The sequence below is a fragment of the Nematolebias whitei genome, chromosome 5 (assembly GCF_014905685.2).
Source record: "Nematolebias whitei isolate Nwh7 chromosome 5, NemWhi1, whole genome shotgun sequence".
NCBI classification, from domain to species: domain Eukaryota; kingdom Metazoa; phylum Chordata; class Actinopteri; order Cyprinodontiformes; family Rivulidae; genus Nematolebias; species Nematolebias whitei.
The window spans coordinates 20357774-20375903 of NC_056502.1; the positions used below are offsets into that span (position 1 = coordinate 20357774).

Below are 18130 nucleotides of genomic sequence, written 5' to 3' on the forward strand. Positions count from 1 at the left end.
AGGCTTCAGGCCAGGTTGAGAGAGCAAACAGGACTGTGGTGAGTATTCTGAAAAATTACGTAGCCGCAAACCACAAGGACTGGGACGTGAAACTCCCTCTGGTCCTCATGGCCATAAGGGCCACTCCACACACGTCGACTGGCATCGCTCCTTTCGAGATGATGACGGGGCGACAAATGACTCTCCCTCTACACCTGTTGTACCAACCAGGCGATGCTGCCATGGCAACAGCCTACACCACACAACAATACATGAAAGACTTGGAAAGACACCTTAAAAACACTTTTGCTTTCGCACAGAAAAACCTGGAAAAATCAGCTGAAGGACGCAAAGCGTACTACGACCAAAAGGCCTCTCACGAGGAACTCCAAGTGGGAGACAGGGTCTGGTACTACACGTTTGCACCCAAAACTGGGAGAAGAGAGTCCGGGACCGGAACTCTCGCCCGTAAGCTGATGCCCAGATGGACTGGACCCCATCTGATAATCGACAAACTGTCTCCAATTATCTACCAGATAAAAATCAGTAAAGGCCAAAAAGAGCCAACTGTTAAATGGGTACATCGTAACCAGGTTAAACAACACAAGGCATGCAATAACTCCTCAGGAGACAAAGATCTCACAAAATCTGACCTCGTGGGAATAAGGGTCATCCAAGCAGAAGATAACTAATGGATAAGAAACTTAACCATAGTTTAAATTTACAGGACCTACCCTTGACCATTACGAAGCTAAGACCTATCTCTTTGTGTTTCCATAGGACAATGATGATACCACTACTGGTAATCTTCACCCTCTTGGGTGCCACCCAAGAAAACAAAGCCCTCGTACATGCGGTAAATGAGTTAGCCCTTAAGGTTGAAGCGGATTACGCTGTCGCACACCTAATGGATAGGATTTTTGCTGACATGCTTAGAGATATCAGTTCGTCGGTAGATACACTAGCCACCGGTAGGATCCCACCATATCTAGTCTCTCTACAGATGGTGAACGACATCCTCAGCTCCGCTACGCACGAAAAAGTTACGCAGACACAGGCACACCTGGCTTACACTCTCGGTAGCGCAATCCCAATCTACGTCAATCACAAAACATTTGAAATGGCGTTCATTATCAACCTACCGATAATTCCCTCAAACGGCATATATAGACTCAGGGACGTCGTAAATGTTGGCAATTGGCACGGCGAAAACCATGTTCAAATTGACACACCAAGGATGGTTGCGTACCACGACGACAACCCCTCAGTTTACCTAGCTTCAAACCTGCAGATGTGTGTTCTCACTCGGGAGATACACTATCTGTGCCCGAGCAAACCGTTTATGTGGAATAAAACCGCGGGCATATGCGGATTAACACCTATTCCGGAAAATTCTAAGTGCTCAACGACCGTAACGCCTCGACACCTGGCTAAAGATGCAAAAGCGGAAATAATTGGCTCTCGTTGGCTAGTGAACGCTCCTCAAAGGAAGGCGATCATAGCCTACGACCAACCCGGGGCAAATAGACCTTTGACGTTACCGGACAAAACGATGTGGATCAGTGTTCCCCAGGGAACAACCATACACATTGGTGATTTGACGCTCTATCACCTCGATCCGGAACGATGGGACGCGACTCTGGATGACTCAGAGTACCTGGGAAATATGTCTATAGACATAGATCCAGAGACTCTGGGAAGGATCCGTTTTGAAGGCACCCAAGTCGTCGACGTGGAACCAATAAACCGAGTTCTCAAGTCCCTCAGGTCCACAACTAAGAACCCGATCCAACCAATTAACTATGCGTGGTCGAGCGCGGACACATTAATCATAGCCCTGCTAATGACGATAACCCTCGTATTGTGTGGGATACTCGCATCCCTGTTCCGGGGCCAAACGTCACTCCGAGTCGACGTGGATCGCCATGCAGCGCACCTCGATATGATTATGCCTCGCGTAAGCGGGTCCGCAAAGAAGCCACTCACACGGGACAGCGCGACTGAAACTGACAACCAGGGTGAGGAGAAGCAGTGAAACGATGTTTCTAGATGCTTAGCCACTACTCTTGTTGGTGTTGAAACGTTGTTTAGTTGATTTTGGTTGTTTCTGTGGTAAGAATGTATCTTGTGTGTAAGTTAAGTTAGAGACTAAGAGGCCTTTAACCATGCCAACATGCAGTTCATTCGCTAAATTGCAATCTTTGCGGAGTCAATGTATATTATTGCTACCTTGAGTACCATAATCTACATTGAGCTCACAACGCTTAAGCCGAACCTACTCGAACAATTCTATTCGGGGGGGATAGCTAATTCTTTTTGATAAGTCTCGCCATAGACTTCCAAAACATTTATGGGAAACCAAACACCCAATCTCAAGTCGTTCGTCTAAAAGACAACAGACATTTGAACCAAACTATATTTTGCCATGTAAAGCTAACTTAACCCAAGTTAGAAATGGAAAAGTAGTTTGGAACCCTTTTCTATAGGCTTAAACCCCTGTAGTTACCCCTTTTCAGCATGCTCCACCCCTTAACTGGTAGTCGTAGCTGTTCCCAACCATAATAGCTTACACACCAGGTGCATATAGTTTAAGGCCTTATGTAAAATCACTTTCATAAGCCCACCTTAAACCACATAATTGCATGACACATTTGGACCAGAACGACACAGGCTGGACGTCGCTGGAGATAACCTTCGCTGGAGGCGACCTGCAATCCTGACATTGGTCTCCACTCTTCATCCAGTGGCCGCTTCTTCAGTTCAACCCAAGGGTACCCCTCTGTATGCTGATTAATCAACACTTCCAATCGTTGTGGATTTACCGTTGTGGATTATATGACTTTTCCAGTGGATTACAGACTCTGTTTTCAAGGGGTTAAAGCATTGCCACAATGGAATTATCGAGACGATATGGAATTATAATCAACACAATGGGATTACCAAGAACATTGTGGAATTACCTTGACTTTTGTTTTCCTTGCTGGATTACTTTTGACTTTTGTTTTCCTTGCTGGATTACTTTTGACTTTTGTTTCTTTGCTGGATTACATCAAGCTTCAAGGACAATCGAAGGCGTAAGTCCACGGTTGGAATTCATCTCCATGGACAGGCGATGATTTCCAAAGGGGGGACTGTAGTGGACTAGGCCTATGTCAAAACTGAGTCTTAGGTCAAAACTCTTGACCTTTAGAACCTTGTGGGACAGGAACTGTCATTTCATTCATTTGAACTCAGAAATACAGGTTCACCCATCCTGAGACTTTCTTTCTTGAAGATTCAATTGAAAAGAACACTCTCTTTTTATTATCATTACTATTTTACAAATATTGATAATCAAAGTGTCTTAGTTCAAACCATTTTAGATGTTGCAGTGCACTAATCAATTTTATTAACTGAGTAATGATTTTTATTCTCATGTCAAAGCTGTTACAGAATAATTATGCATTTTCTGATTTCTGCCTTTGAGTGAGCAAGTGTGCGTTTCCAAGGTTGGAGTCAAACGAAAAACAAGTTGTTGAACGAACTGTCATGTTTTTAGAATCCTCTCAGACGTAAATAGAGAAGTTTTGGCACCTGTTTCTGAAACGCGCCAAAACAAAACTCTCTCTGTCTGTGAGAACATTTCTGATCTGTTTCATAACAATTCTCGCTGTCTCTAACCTCTTACGTCACAAAACACACCCCGTCTGGTCGTTTCTGACCAATGAACAAATCCCAAAAGTGAACCGGGAAAGAGTCTTTAAAAATGTCAGTACTTCCTGGTCTACTCAGTTCTAGTTCTGGAGAAGTTCTGTTCTGTTCAGTTCTGATGGAGTGCTGTTGGAGTTCTGCTGGATACACAGTCCAACCAGTGTGTTCAGTCTCTGCTCGGGTGCTGTTTCTGCACAGTTCTGTTCTGAGAGTTCAGTTCTGTTGAAGCTCTGGAGAAGTTCTGTTCTGTTCAGTTCTGGACAGTTCTGTGGATGATCCTGACATGACAAAAAGCTCTTCCGAGTTCCATGGGATTATAACACTTTCACTAGCCATTACTTCGGACGAGTAACAGCCAACCTACTGAGACGCTGAAAGGGTGCGTTAAACGGAATCTCACCTGAGACATCTCCAGGTAAAGGAGCCGATTTCATCACCTAAGTGTACTGTAAGGAAAAGCTGAAGAAAGCCGGAGAGTGTCGATTCTGGTGAACATTTCTCCCCTCACACACCATCTTACTCCCTCTAAACTTCTTTCCATCTTTAAACTTTTCTATCAAGTAGAAATTCTTCCAGATATTTTAGAAATGTCTGTGTAAAATGCTCACCCACATTCATGTGGGTAAAAGATCATAGTTGTACAGTTTTCATAAATGTCTGTGGTGAAGCAACGGAAAAATCATGGCCGTATGATTTTTCTTGATTGATTGCTTATGTTGTTATTTTCATAATTTGCCAAATTAATGTAAATGTTTGATGTTAAACTTTGATTCTGTAAATAAATGACCGCATTCATTTTGATGGGTCAAACGTAAATGACGTCTCACGTTTGCATTTCCTTAAATTCAATGCACGTTTTATTCAGTCCAGAAAAATGAGGAATCCGTGTTAATTGATGAATATATCCGAGCATCTGTTCATCTACATACTGTATTTTCTGGACTATAAGTCGCTTCGGAGGATAAGTCACAGTTATTTAGAAGTGTATTTCACAAAGTGCAAGAACAAACTTTTAATCTGAAATAACAATAACACACAGAACATACCTGGGATCCTGAACAGGTTTAATTAACACAACGAGCTAACGAGTCCAAAAAGCAAGTTACCGGTAAATTCACCGATCTCGTTCCACATCACTGTCCATCCAATGAATTCTTCATCCTCAGTGTTGCTTCTGAACAACTCCACCTTTTGGGAGCATTTTACTTGTTTATTTATGTTCATAAAGGGACAATGCATATTAATCAACACGAATACATCCCATAAATATGCCAGATTTAGCCAAAGAGGCTCATTTTCATATGTAGTCCCCTAACAGGTTGATGTAAAAGATTTTTTTTTAATTACAATTAACATGCACGTCTTACATGACCTATCTGTTATGAAAATTTTAAAATGAGCTAAAAAGTAGTGTAATTTACAGTAAACATCCATCCGTCCATCCATTATCTTTACCCGCTTGTTCCATTTTGGGTCACGGGGGTCGCTGGTGCCCATGTCCAGCAATCACTGTGCGAGGGGCGGGGTACACCCTGGATGGGTCGCAAGTCCATCACAGGGACACATAGAGACAAACGAGACAAACAACCATTCACTCTCTCATTCACACCTAGGGACAATTTAGAGTTACCAATCAGTCTAACATGCATGTTTTTGGTCTGTGGGAGGAAACTGGAGTACCAGGAGAAAACCCACGCATGCATGGAGAGAACATGCAAACTCCACCCAGAAAGACCCCTGGACCAGGGTTTGAACCAAGGACCTGCTCGCTGAGAGGCAGCAGCTCTACCAGTTGCACCACCGTGCTGCCCAGTAAACATTTATTTAAAAAAATTTAATTAAATTAAAAAATAAAATAAATACAAGTCACGACCATAAAAGGGGAAAAAGGAAGGAAAAAGCAAAAAGTTGATTTAAGAATTATTCAAAACACGAGGACAATTTTGATTATCGAGTAGCCATTGCTTAAGTGATTTCCAAAAACATTTTAATGATGTAATATTTCTTAGTTCTAATGGTAGTTTATTCCAAGAATTTGGAGCTCGAACAGAAAATGACGACTGACTGAACAAACTTTTTCTAACTGGTATTTTACAGTCTCCCCTACTAACTGCTCCTGTAGTTATGTTTGGTTGTAAATGTAATTGGACAAAGTATTTTAGTGGTGGTGGAGACAAACCATGAAGGACTTTATGTACAAGTATGGCATCTGAATATATGATCATGTTTTCCCAACTCAAAAAGTCATACTTATGTAATATTTTACAATGATGATAAGAATTTGATTTTTTTGTCCAAAGTCTTCAGAGTCTGCTTATAGAGTCTTTCTATTGGTTGTAGTGTGTTAAGTTTTTCTCAGTTGTCTCTAAGATAATGTTTTTTTTTTTTGGGGGGGGGGGGGGGTAGCAGTAGAGGAACAACATATTGTTGTCAAAAGCCTAGAGGGCCCATTCACGGCTGCAAATATTTATGTTTACTCTTTGGTTCATGTCAGTATGAATGAACATTTAATGCATCAGTCAAAAATTGCATCATGAATAGGGAAAAAAACATAAATAAGTCGCTTCGGGCTATAAATCGCAGGACTGGCCAAACTTTGGAAAAAAGTGACTTATAGTCTTGAAAATACGGTATGTCATGTCTACTTGAAAAAGTGGTAAAACCTTGATTTTTTTTTTTAAGTCTGGGAGGGTATATAAAATGTTTTAGTCCTATGAAATATCTGCTATTAACTATTGTTTAGCTTAAGCATTTGTCCAAGTTTCTTCAACTATCCCCCCCCCCCCCCAAATAAATAAATAAATAAATAAATAAAATTAGTGGCTTGAATGTGTATGAACGATAAACTGTTGTAGTAACAAAGAAATATAAAACTCATCTGCTCTATATGTTGGCAACTGGCTGTCCGGATTTCTATAAATCTGCTTCGTATCAGCCATGGAAACCCCCTCATCAGTCAACATCTGGTTAAAAAAATGTGCTCAAAGATGAAATCTAGAAATGTCTTTCTGTGTTTCTGTCCACAATCACTGACAGATCTCTTTTCTTTGTGCCTTTATGAGATGACACTACGCTTCTTCTTTCTCCCACAGCAGAGAGCTCCTTGATCCATGCCCCGAAATCTTCTTAAAAACAGAACCATACTCGTTTTCTGTCGTCTGCACGATTTTTGCTTTGCGGCAGCTGTTGAAGCCTTGCAATTTAGCTAATTTAATTTTCTGTGTGGCTCTCTTCGTTTATAATTTTCATCCACCAACACCAGCTTTTCTGTCACCATTGGTTGCCGAGTGTCAGCCGGTTTCTGTGAGTAAGCGTCTCCTATAGTTTTAGTTGCAGTGATCACAGTGGGTGTTCTGATAAATGTCTGCATTGTGTGGGACGTTGTTGAGCAATCCCAGTGACTGACTTTCACATTATTTGAAGAATTCGTTTTTTTAAGTGAGCCTTTTTTTTTTTTACACAACTATTCAGTTATGTACACACACTCACACATAGACACACAGTCTCACTTGCACACACGGACACACATAGGTTCATTTATACACTTGCATGCACACATGGTTGCATTTATCCTCTCTACCCCACAATCTGCTTCATGTGGAACCAGTTGTTTAGGCTGGGAGAGAGGGGGTCTGGAGACAAACAGGATGTCCTGAGGTATTTTGGACAGTTACAGTACGGATGGGTATTTAGATGCCGGACAGAGCAATCCGTGGGCACTTAGAGCTTTAAGAGTATAAATTAACATTTCAATGTAAAAACTAAAAATAGGCTTGTTCCTATTCAGACAGGTGTCTGCAGTACTGTGTGTCACCTTCTGTATTTCTGGCCTCATGTAGCTGCTTTTTTTCCTGACTAACAGTTTGGTCAAAACTTTGTGAGCAAATTCAAGTTACATATTGTTTAAAGGGATAGTCTCAATCTTTTGATCTGATAATGTCTAATTAATTACTATATTATTTGGTATAGATGGCTCTTTGAATGACATCAGTTTGTAGAAATAGTTTAATTCTGACTGGGTCGACGAGCTATTGGCTAGCTCAATGGTCTGCAACCTTTACAATCAAAAGAGCCATTTCTGCCACTTCATTCATAAATTAAACGTGGCCAGAGCCACAAAACCTGCTACAACTGGGATTAGCAACTAGTGGCCCGTGGACCACTTTAGGTTTGTTGGAGGGAGCTTTTCTGACCAGTAGTGGTGACATTATAAAACTAAAATATGTAATAATTTGATCATTTATTGATATTTTTAGATTTTAGGGCACAATAAAACACCAAATTATTGTAGAGCTGGACAATATGGCCAAAACTTTTATCAAAATATATATTTTTAATTTTGGTCGATAATGATATCATTTTTATTTCGATATAAACAATATAAAAGCCTCAGAAAAACTGTACAAACTGTACAAATAAATTAATGTTCACCTTTTATTTGTATTTAGCCTTCAAAGAAATTTGAAATCTCCGTCAAATAAACATGGAACTCTCAGTTTTGTCAGTATTAATAGTTTTAAGTTTAAACAAGAATATAACCTAACCCATACAGCTGGGGTTGGTGTTTCAGGGACACGTTGGTTCAGACTTGTATTGTGCTTCATCTTCTAACTCTCAGCATATTCTATCAAGTGGGACAAGTTAGATGTGTTCCCACCGCTAATTGGAACGACTCTCCGTCACATTTTGCAGCCACTAAAACCTGAAGTTTATCAGATCTTAGAAATCCGAACCACTTCCTCACCACCGAATTAGTCTTTCCTCTCTTATCAGTTGTGTCATCTGCTTTCTCTTCGCTTGTGAAAGCTTGTTCAGTCACATTCTGACGGTCATGGGCACTCATTTTGAAGCGAAAACTTAACGCGCGTTGGAGATTAGCTTAGCCTGCTACCACTGACTTCTTCTGGACTCGAGCTCTGCGTAACATCTACGTCACCACGCACTTACGTAGTTGTATCACACCTTTTTCTTTCTGGGTTGAAACTGAAGCTTCAACCTGAACAGAAAAAAAATGCGTCAGTGAAACGCTGTAATCCTATCAAAATATCGAAAATGTGCTTAAAACTCATATCACTGTTATTGAATAAAAGTATATTATGATTTATATCAATATCAAATTATTGTCCAGTAGTATTGTCTTGTAAAGAGGAAAAAAACATAGTATGGTTTTTATCAAGGTTCATGCTCAATAATTCAGTATAGTTTTTACCTATTTTTATTATTAATAAAACAATGAACTATACAGTCCTATGTGATTTTTTTTTTTAATTGTGGAAAAATTAATTATTCTACTTTGAAGAAATAAAGAGTAAAGTTCAAGTGAGTATGTTTTACTCCTTGTATTAGTACTAGTACTCACTTATTGACCAAATAAATCACAGAAGAACTGCTAAAACAAACCCTTCTTCTTGTTGTTTGGTACAACAACCAGTACAAATCAATTTTATGTTACTGGTAGTTATGGTCAAAACGTGTAAGAGACGCTGCAGAGGGACCAAAGAACTGTATGTGGCTCCACAGCCACAGGTTGCAAACACCTGGGCTAATCCAAGGAGAACCAAGACCAAAGTGAGTTTACACATAAATGAAAGTTTAAAAACTTTACTAATTTAATACATCTTATTTTCTAATATTTTAAATTTAATTGGATGATAGACTCAAACGCAAATAATTCTGTGAGATTTTGCTGCATTCTTCTTAAGTTAACAAAATCTAAAGCCCAGTTTATGTGAATGATCTTCTGAAAACATTACAGGTTTTCTGATGCTGATGATGATGATGCTGTGATCACAATTTCTGTTTAGACGAGACCCTAAAAGATGTTGAACCCACTGTAGTGTCCACACCAGGACACAAGCTGTTGTTGCTGAGGTTTATTTTAACAGTACTCTGCCATTGTTAATGTTGTTAGTTTACTTGTGCATGTGCAACTGTTGACTACAACTAATAACCATAGTGTGCATGTGCTAACGCTTCTGCTTGCAGGTGACTTGCGAAACAATGTCCGAAGTTTCAAAAAACTTCCACTTTGAGACTTAGTTTTAAAAAGTTTCAGTGTCACAGAATCCCATCGTTCTTGTCATGTGGACCGACCACTAAAGAGCAACAGACTTGTTCCAGTTTCACTTGAAAACAGCGTCACATAAACTGGACAGTTTGATATTTACAGTTAGACTCTACATCATGATTAAAGAGTATGATTAAAGGTTTTTAGGGCAATTGAAGATCCAATATCAATAATCAGATCGACTCAAACACAGACGTGAGCAACGTACAGCTTCTGGCCCTTGGACAATCTCCATCCGGCCCCCAAAACTCTTCATTGGAAAGAAAACAACTTTTTTAAAGTTGATCAAAACGTTTATGAATGAAACTTAAGGAAGTTTAAATTAAACATCTTGGCTCAATGCATAAAAACATTTAGAATAAGGTTCTTTTTTATGGTGTGTTTCTAGAACTAGACTGAACCTTAACGACTCCAAAACTCAAATATATAATGTTTTTACCCCGTATTTAGGCAAATATCTTGTCAGAAGAGCCATTTTACAGAAAGTATGTCTTATATTTCTACGTTGTATTTGGGAACATATTTTTTATTGAGCATGCTAACTATGCTACAACAAGAAAAAACCCTCAAAACTTTTTTTTTTTTTTGATTTTGCATCAATAAAAATGTATTTTTGCAATTCTCTAAGCAGCCCTTCTATTGCTTTAAATATTTTTGATTTGGCCCATTGGAAAAAATAGTTGCCCACCCCTGCATTAACACATTCTAAGTTAATTAGAACTCTTCAACATCTGTGTAAAACAGCAGTGGCTAACTAGTGTTCAATCCTTTCTGTGTTCCACAAAACAACATTTAGCCAAAAGAAGAGACTTTCCCAGAGACAGACCGATTATAATCAAAGTTTATCGCATAGACAAATTCATCATAGAAAACAAATCATACTTAATAAACAAACAAAACTAAACAAAATGTATAAAAATCTGAACAAGTTCGGAAACAGCTCTTGCTTAGATGGATGAGAACGAGCTCAGTTTGTGCCAGAATAATGGGTAAAAATAAATAAATAAGTCGGACCAGCTCGTGATCTGAACCAGCATCATCTGTTCACCATGTGTTCTGTTTGCAGCGCTGGCATGCATGGTGTCCAGTGGCACAGAGTCATAAAGACTAATGTAGACTGACCTACTGTAAATCAGTGCAGGAGGAAAAGACAAAAAAAAAAAAAAACACATCTTCTAATGATGAAATCAATCAACAGACTGAGCTGCATTTCACATGATGAACAAAAGAATAAACACAGAGCCACAAACTGAAAAAGCAACAAATGAAAACATCTGAGGTCTGGCAACGCATCACAAAGGAGGAAGTGCATTCTTCTGTGATGTCCGTGGGTCACACGCTTCAGAGAGTCCGAGCTTACGAAAGGTTTTAAAATTAACATTTTATTTAAGGCCTGCATTAACACTAAACCTTTGTCTCAAATTAAATGCCCTTCTACAGCCATTAAAGCTAAGAGGCTGCACTTCAAGCTCATATCCATGAATAACTCAGCCATGTTTGCTTGAATATTAGAAACTCTAAAAGTGCATTAGTGTATAAATATTTCGAGTCTTAATGACATGTCTGAGTGTCTGAAGGAATTATTAAAGGACTTCATCAAAGTTCATGCTCAACAATTCAGGTCAAAAATCCAACAAATTCAGGTCTTCTGGACAGTTTCTTTATTTTATTTAATTTATTTATTTATTTTGTTGAAACATTACATCAGTGCATCCCTACAAAGAGCCACAACTTTCAGTCCCACAAGCAGCACACTCACATAGTGGACCAACCAGTTTGCTGAAGTCCTTCCAAGATGACCTGATTGAACTTTTCTGGATTTTCTTCCTGGATTATTGAGCATGAACTTTGATGTTCTGAATCACTTTGGCCATGGCTGCCTCAGAGGAATCGACAGAGGAGAGGGCAGACTCCAGAAACCATCTTATCACCATCAAACTGGTTGGTCCATTATGTGAGTGTGCTGCTTGTGGGACTGGGTTTGTTGTGGCTCCATGGACTGATGAAGTCCTTTGGATGAAGGACGCAACCTCTCAACAATAACACAACAAAAGAAGCTGTCCAAATGATCTGACTTAACTTTGTTGTATTGAAGGGCCTGTTGCAATTTTGGCCAAAAACTTTCCATGAAACGCTGAGACTGAAACACGTTTGATCACCACAGAGCAGCACGATGTGCATCTGGACAGATAAGGAGAGATGGGCTCGAATAAAGACTAAAACATAAGTTCAGCAAATTTTTATGACGATAAGTAAATGACCATTCCTCGGGTTTAAACAGGTCAAGCTCTTTTCCGTATTTCCTCTTTCTTTTTCTTCAACCTGAAAGTTTTCCTTGGCTTCTGTCTCAGCGGGACCCCTAACCCTGTTGATGTTGAAACCATACGTGTGTGTTTGTGTGTGTCACCCCTCAGACGTGGCAGTGGGCTGTCCGTTCGGAGGAGAGGACCGTGGAGGCAGAGTGTTGATCTTTAACGGTCACCGAGACGTATCCACGCAAGGTCTGACACTGAGCCAAGAGCTTCGAGCTGCACGCCCCCCCAGCGGTGGCTTGTCTGGATATGGATTCACTCTGAGAGGAGGCCAAGACCTGGACAGCAATGAGTATCCTGGTAAACAGTCAAAACGTTCACTCCTCTTTGCTCAGCTCCCCCGTCATAATCAGAATTTCTTCTCAGACTTGCATTCCTTCACTTCTCTGCTTTCCAGCTTCTCTGCTACTTTCTTGACCTCCTCATTTCATCTCTCCCACATATGCTCCTTCGTGTTCTCCATGTTTTCCTCCTTTTCTCTGCTAAACTCATCAGAAACGGGGGTATGGGGATGTGTGCCACGAGCTGCTACCGCATCCATCCTTTAGGGATTTACAGTACTCAAGAAGGAGAGAACGTCTGCATGTTCTGTCTGCCAGACGTGCCTCCGTGGATTAAACCGACCCGTCGCTGTATAACAGCCTCCAACCTCTGACTTCTGAAAAGTATGAAAAGTTACACCGGGAAAATAAAACGATCTAAAAGGGAGATCAGTTTTAAAGTTATTTATTTTGTGTGAGTTTTAGACTCGCAGAAAATGGTATTTGAAACAAAGCAGGTCTGTAAAATCTTAGTTTTACTGCCTTATTTTCCACCTAATTTGGAGCCGCTCTGCTTTCAGCGTTTCTTTGGCTCCTTGCTTCCACAGTTGAGGCTGAAATGAAGAATTATTATTATTTTTTTTTTTTTACCTTTTCCTTTTCTTTGCCCCCACTCTCCTTCCTCGTTCTCCTTCTCGTTTGGCTACAATAACAGATTTCTTCATTCCACAAACAGGATATTGAGGCGGGAGGGGGGACACAAGTACACAGAAGTTCACATGCGCTGGCTTGTGATCAGTTTCACAGGCGGCTCGACGGTGTGTGTTGAGCACGTGCCAGGCCTCCGGGTCGCAGTCGGACCTGAGCGGATCCGATGCAAATCAGAAATAACACGGTGCGATAAATACAGGGATTACAGGTTCAGAGTTTCAGCTGGTGGGGGCGCTCTGAGAGGACGACGCAGGGCAGAAACTCACGGGTGGTGGAGCCTTCAGCCAACATATACACAGCTTTGCACACACCACCGTGCAGTTCACGTGCCTTCTATCATTAGAAAGCTGGTTGATGGAAGTGAGACACACACACAGTGTGTCGTGTGCAGACTAGTGAAGTCACACGTTCAAATGAGTCGTGACCGTTTGATCAACGAATCAAGAGGGCTGCAAAGGCTTCTGGGAGGCCTGCAAGAGCCAGACTATTCTCCCGTTAACAGTAAATGTCATTAATCTACTGCAGAAAGGAAAAAAGATGAAGACTGGCTCTACTTTTAGTTTTAATGGACTTTATTTCTTCAACTTTTCTCTTGAAAAATTGCACAAAAGCCTTACGACACAGATTTAGCGCTGGAGTAACGTTGTGTGCAATGAGGCCAGCGTGGTTTGTATGTTGAAAAGGTCGCACTGTCTCAGGAACTCTGAGGTTTCAGTTAACAGGTCAAAGGTCAAAAACTAGCAGGGTTTTAGCTGCCAGTCTTATCAGTTTGTTGAAAGGCTAACAGACACACAGACATGTCGGTGTTGGTGATTTGGACGTGTGTGGTGCTGAGGAGAGCCATTTGGTTAGTTTAGGGGGTGTAAAATTTATTACCTGTTATTCAGTTCCAACTTCCACCCTCATTTACCCCACTCTGGGCCCTTGAGCAAGGCCCTTAACCCCCACCATCTGCTCCCCTGGGCACCCTAGATATCAGCTCTCTGCTCCACACAGAGGGCTGTGGTAACTCGATGGTCTGTGGTTGTGTCAGGAAGGGCATCCAGTGTAAAAACAATTGCCATGTCTCCGTGTGACTTAGTTCGCTGTGGTGACCCCTGAGGAAGGGAGTAGCCGAAAGAAGAAAAAAATTAAAATTCAGTTCCAACTTATATATATATATGTTTTTTTTAGAATTAAAAAATGAAACTAACTAAAGGAAAACGCTTACACAATGTATTTTTAAGAGTTTTTGTACTTGTTGCAATGATATAATACTATATGGTCCCTCATTAGCATATAGTCTATGCACTTAGGCTCAAAATACAAAGTACTTCTAAATTAAACTTCCTTGTGAGACTGTCTTCTCATTCGATCACGCAGTTTCCTTTTTGCTCCTTAGCTTGAAAAAGATGTGTCTCCGTGACATTTAATGACTTGAATGCATCCAAGAGTTAAGGAATCCTCCATTTGTCTCCTAACCCCACTTCCTTTTCCACTACCAGTCACCTTTGACCTTTCTTCATCAAACAGCCGAACAGGCAGTCGTAGTTGACAGCTTGACAGTCTGTCTAAACTCTGGCTGGATGTTGTTTTCTTGGCCCAGGATGAACACCACCAGCCATTAGTGCCTTGAAGGTGTCACAGTTTAGGTCTCTCTTGTAAATGAGTCCTCGAGGCTCAATGGGATTTACCTGTCTAAATAAAGGTTGAATGAGTTCTTTGGAAATGAGTTGCATTTTTTTTATTTATAGTGTGAATATTTATGAAGTATTCACACTATTGTGATCCTGTTTATATCTATTATTGGCAGTTTCTATTTCTATTCCGTACGCAATTTGGAATCTTTCTCGTTTCACAATTTTTGTGCTATTTCATCAAATCATATATCAAAACGTTCAGCTCTTTAAGGACAATCCTTCTTTGACTTTTGGTATTGGTGCACCTTTAGCTTTTTGAAACATTTAGCCTTTTATTGAAAATGAATTGAGCTCATTTTACACCCTTCAACTCTTTAGATCTGTTTGCCACCTTTTACTGCTCCCTTCACATTTTGTTCTGGTTCAGCTTCTCTCAGCTTCCTTGTGCAAATTTAAACATGTTTTCAGCCACTTTCAGCTAATTTCAGCTGTTTTTCAGCTGTTTTGTGCTCCTTTCAGATTATTTCAGCTAACTATAACATTTTGTGCTTCTTCTAACTTATTTCTGCTAATTTCAGCTTGTTGTGCTCTTTTCAGCTAATTTCTGTGTGTTTCAGCTATTATACTATTTATCTGCTTTTATGCTAATTTTAGCTTTTTCAACTAATTCCACTTTTTTTCACTCATTTAAATTTTTTTCAGCCTAATTCAGCAAAAATGCACTCTCTGCATTTGCTTTTGGGAATTTAAGCTTCTTTCTGCTTTTTTAGCTACTCTTCAGCAGTTTTTGGGGTTGTTTATTTTATTTTTGCAAATTTCTGCTTCTTTTTTTTTCAGATAATTTCCACTTTTTTGAGCACACTTCTGCTTATTTCAGCCTAATTGGGAACAATTGCTCTCTCCCCTTCCTTCTGGAAATGTAAGCTTCGTGCTGCTGTTTCAGCTATTTCTTGCTCATTTCAGCTTTTTTTTAGCTAATTTACTTATTTTAAATGCAGCAAATATGTGTTCTTTCTGCTTTATTCTGCTAACTTAGGCTTGTTCTTTCATTTCAGCTACATTTCAGCATATTTTAAGCCAATTTCAGCTGTTTTTCAGCAAGTTCTTCAGTAATAAGCATTCACACGACATTTTTGCAAGAAATGCAATTTCTCTAGTTATTATTATTATTTCACCTCAAATCAAACGTGATGGGCTAACTTTCCTATGCCTACTAAAATGGGTTTACACAAATGTGAAATTGAGATGTTATTTGATTTAGCCCCTGATGCAGCCACTTACCCCCTCACGTACGCTTAACCCCAAAGTTGCCCTTCTGCTCGAATCAGCCTCATGTCATGCCGCATTAAGTGAGCAAACAAGAGCATTAGATTAAGCAGCAAAGACATCGGTCAAACTGACGTGTATGTGGCAGGAGGGGAGTAAAGTTTCTGTGTTACAACAGTGGGATGGACTGAGGAATTTAGAGATCATTCTCAGCCTAAAAACACACCTGATTACTTTCACAGACTGTGGTTTGGAGCCAGCACTCCCAATCCTGTACCCTTACTTTCATTCTGTCCTTCCCACCTCCGTCTTCCTCTACTTTCACTCTTTCTTCAAAACACACACACACACATCCTAAAGGTTCTTTTTCATTACGGGACTGAAACACAGGCCGAAGAACACACTTACACAGGAACACAGTGCACCTCAGAGAAAAGGGGACAGGGCCTAAACGTTTCATGTTGTGGTTTCAGGGGAACACAGTGACTGCAGCCAAAGGCAGAAACAGATGTGCCTCTCTTACATTCAATTAGTCTCTTTTTGAAAATACACAGAAGAGGAAAGACACGAAAGACAGGCAAAACCTACAAGTGTAGACTAACGCTTACACGGTTAACACCTTATTTCAAGCTAATATTAAATTTGTTTATGATCAAATCACAGGGAAATTATAGAATGCTCTAATTTGATACATGATAAATAATTATTATTGACAGGAGCCAGTGGATCGAACCACGGCTAACCTTTTCTGAGGTTACTGTGTCTTTCTCAGGATCACACAGCTTAACTTCCTGTTGCATCTAGCAGTGGTGGCCTGTATCCATTAAGTGCTTCTTTTCTTTCAGTTTCACATTGTTTCAATCAGTGCCTGTGTGAGTGTGTATTTCTTTGTGTGTGTGGCTTTTATCGGTATGTGTCCCCTGACCGCAACCATTAAATACCATCTCTATTTTAAACTTTTGGAGCCAATTAAAAGCGTGTGTTCATCACAAGCCCCATGAAAACAAATAAAAATCACATATAAATGAGAGCTGGCGCTGCTTACGAGTTAATGTTCTCGAAGACTGTTGGGAAATGATGTTTAGTGAACAGTGATTGGAGCACTGTGAACTTTCTGAAGGCCCTGGCATGCAGCATGGAGGCCCTGTCGCACTACATGCATGCATAGAAAAAGATACAAGTACATGATTATTGTGTAAGTTAAAACGTTTAGTTTAAAAATGGTGAAAAATAAAAGCATGATGATATCTTACTGTGAACTTTGCATTACAGTGTAAATGTGTGTGTGTTTATTACATGCTCTATGTCTGTGTGAAGAAGATTGCTGGCGACCTTGAAATCAGTCCCATCTGTTGCATTCTTTGAAGCGCTCTTATTTCCCTTCTCTCATTGCTCTCCCCGTCTCTCTGTGCAGATCTGATTGTCGGCGCGTTTGGCACAGGCGAGGTCTCCGTCTACAGGTACAGGTTTCAAAAATAGAAGTGCAAGTTTGTTGCAGCTGAGCTTCCACCTAGAAAGGATTAGACATTTTTCACATCACATTTTGTTCATGACTTTGCTTTGGGTGTGTGTGTGTGTGTGTGTGTGTGTGCAGGGCTCGCGCTGTCGTGTCGGTGGAAGCTTCAATGAAACTCACTCCCAGAATCCTGAACCCTGATGATCGGCAGTGTTACCAACCTCAGACAGATAATCTGGTCACCTGGTAAAAACATCACCTTCCTCTCTGTTTTATCACCATAAATTATTAACATAGTGTCTGTACATACAACCCGGATTCCAAAAAAGTTGGGACACTAAACAAATTGTGAATAAAAACTGAATGCAATGATGTGGAGGTGCCAACATCTAATATTTTATTCAGAATAGAACACAAATCACAGATCAAAAGTTTAAACTGATAGAATGTATCATTTTAAGGGGAAAATCTGTTGCTTCAAAATTTCATGGCGTCAACAAATCCCAAAAAAGTTGGGACAAGTCCATTTTTACCACTGTGTGGCATCCCCCCCTTCTTCTTACAACACTCAACAGACGTCTGGGGACAGAGGAGACCAGTTTCTCAAGTTTAGAAATAGGAATGCTCTCCCATTCATGTCTAATACAGGCCTCTAACTGCTCAATCGTCTTGGGCCTTCTTTGTCACACCTTCCTCTTTATGATGCGCCAAATGTTCTCTATAGGTGAAAGATCTGGACTGCAGGCTGGCCATTTCAGTACCTGGATCCT

The 18130-nt window shown here is 40.2% G+C and overlaps 1 protein-coding gene across 1 annotated transcript in view; it reads left to right on the forward strand.

Annotated features, from left to right (window-relative positions):
• itga8 (integrin, alpha 8) overlaps window positions 1-18130 on the forward strand; it is a 72998-nt gene that overhangs the window by 21919 nt on the left and 32949 nt on the right. Inside the window, exons 15-17 of the mRNA XM_037676660.1 lie at window positions 12151-12348; window positions 17319-17364; window positions 17499-17606. Coding sequence (XP_037532588.1) covers window positions 12151-12348; window positions 17319-17364; window positions 17499-17606 — 352 coding nt within the window. The remainder of the gene's footprint in view (window positions 1-12150; window positions 12349-17318; window positions 17365-17498; window positions 17607-18130) is intronic.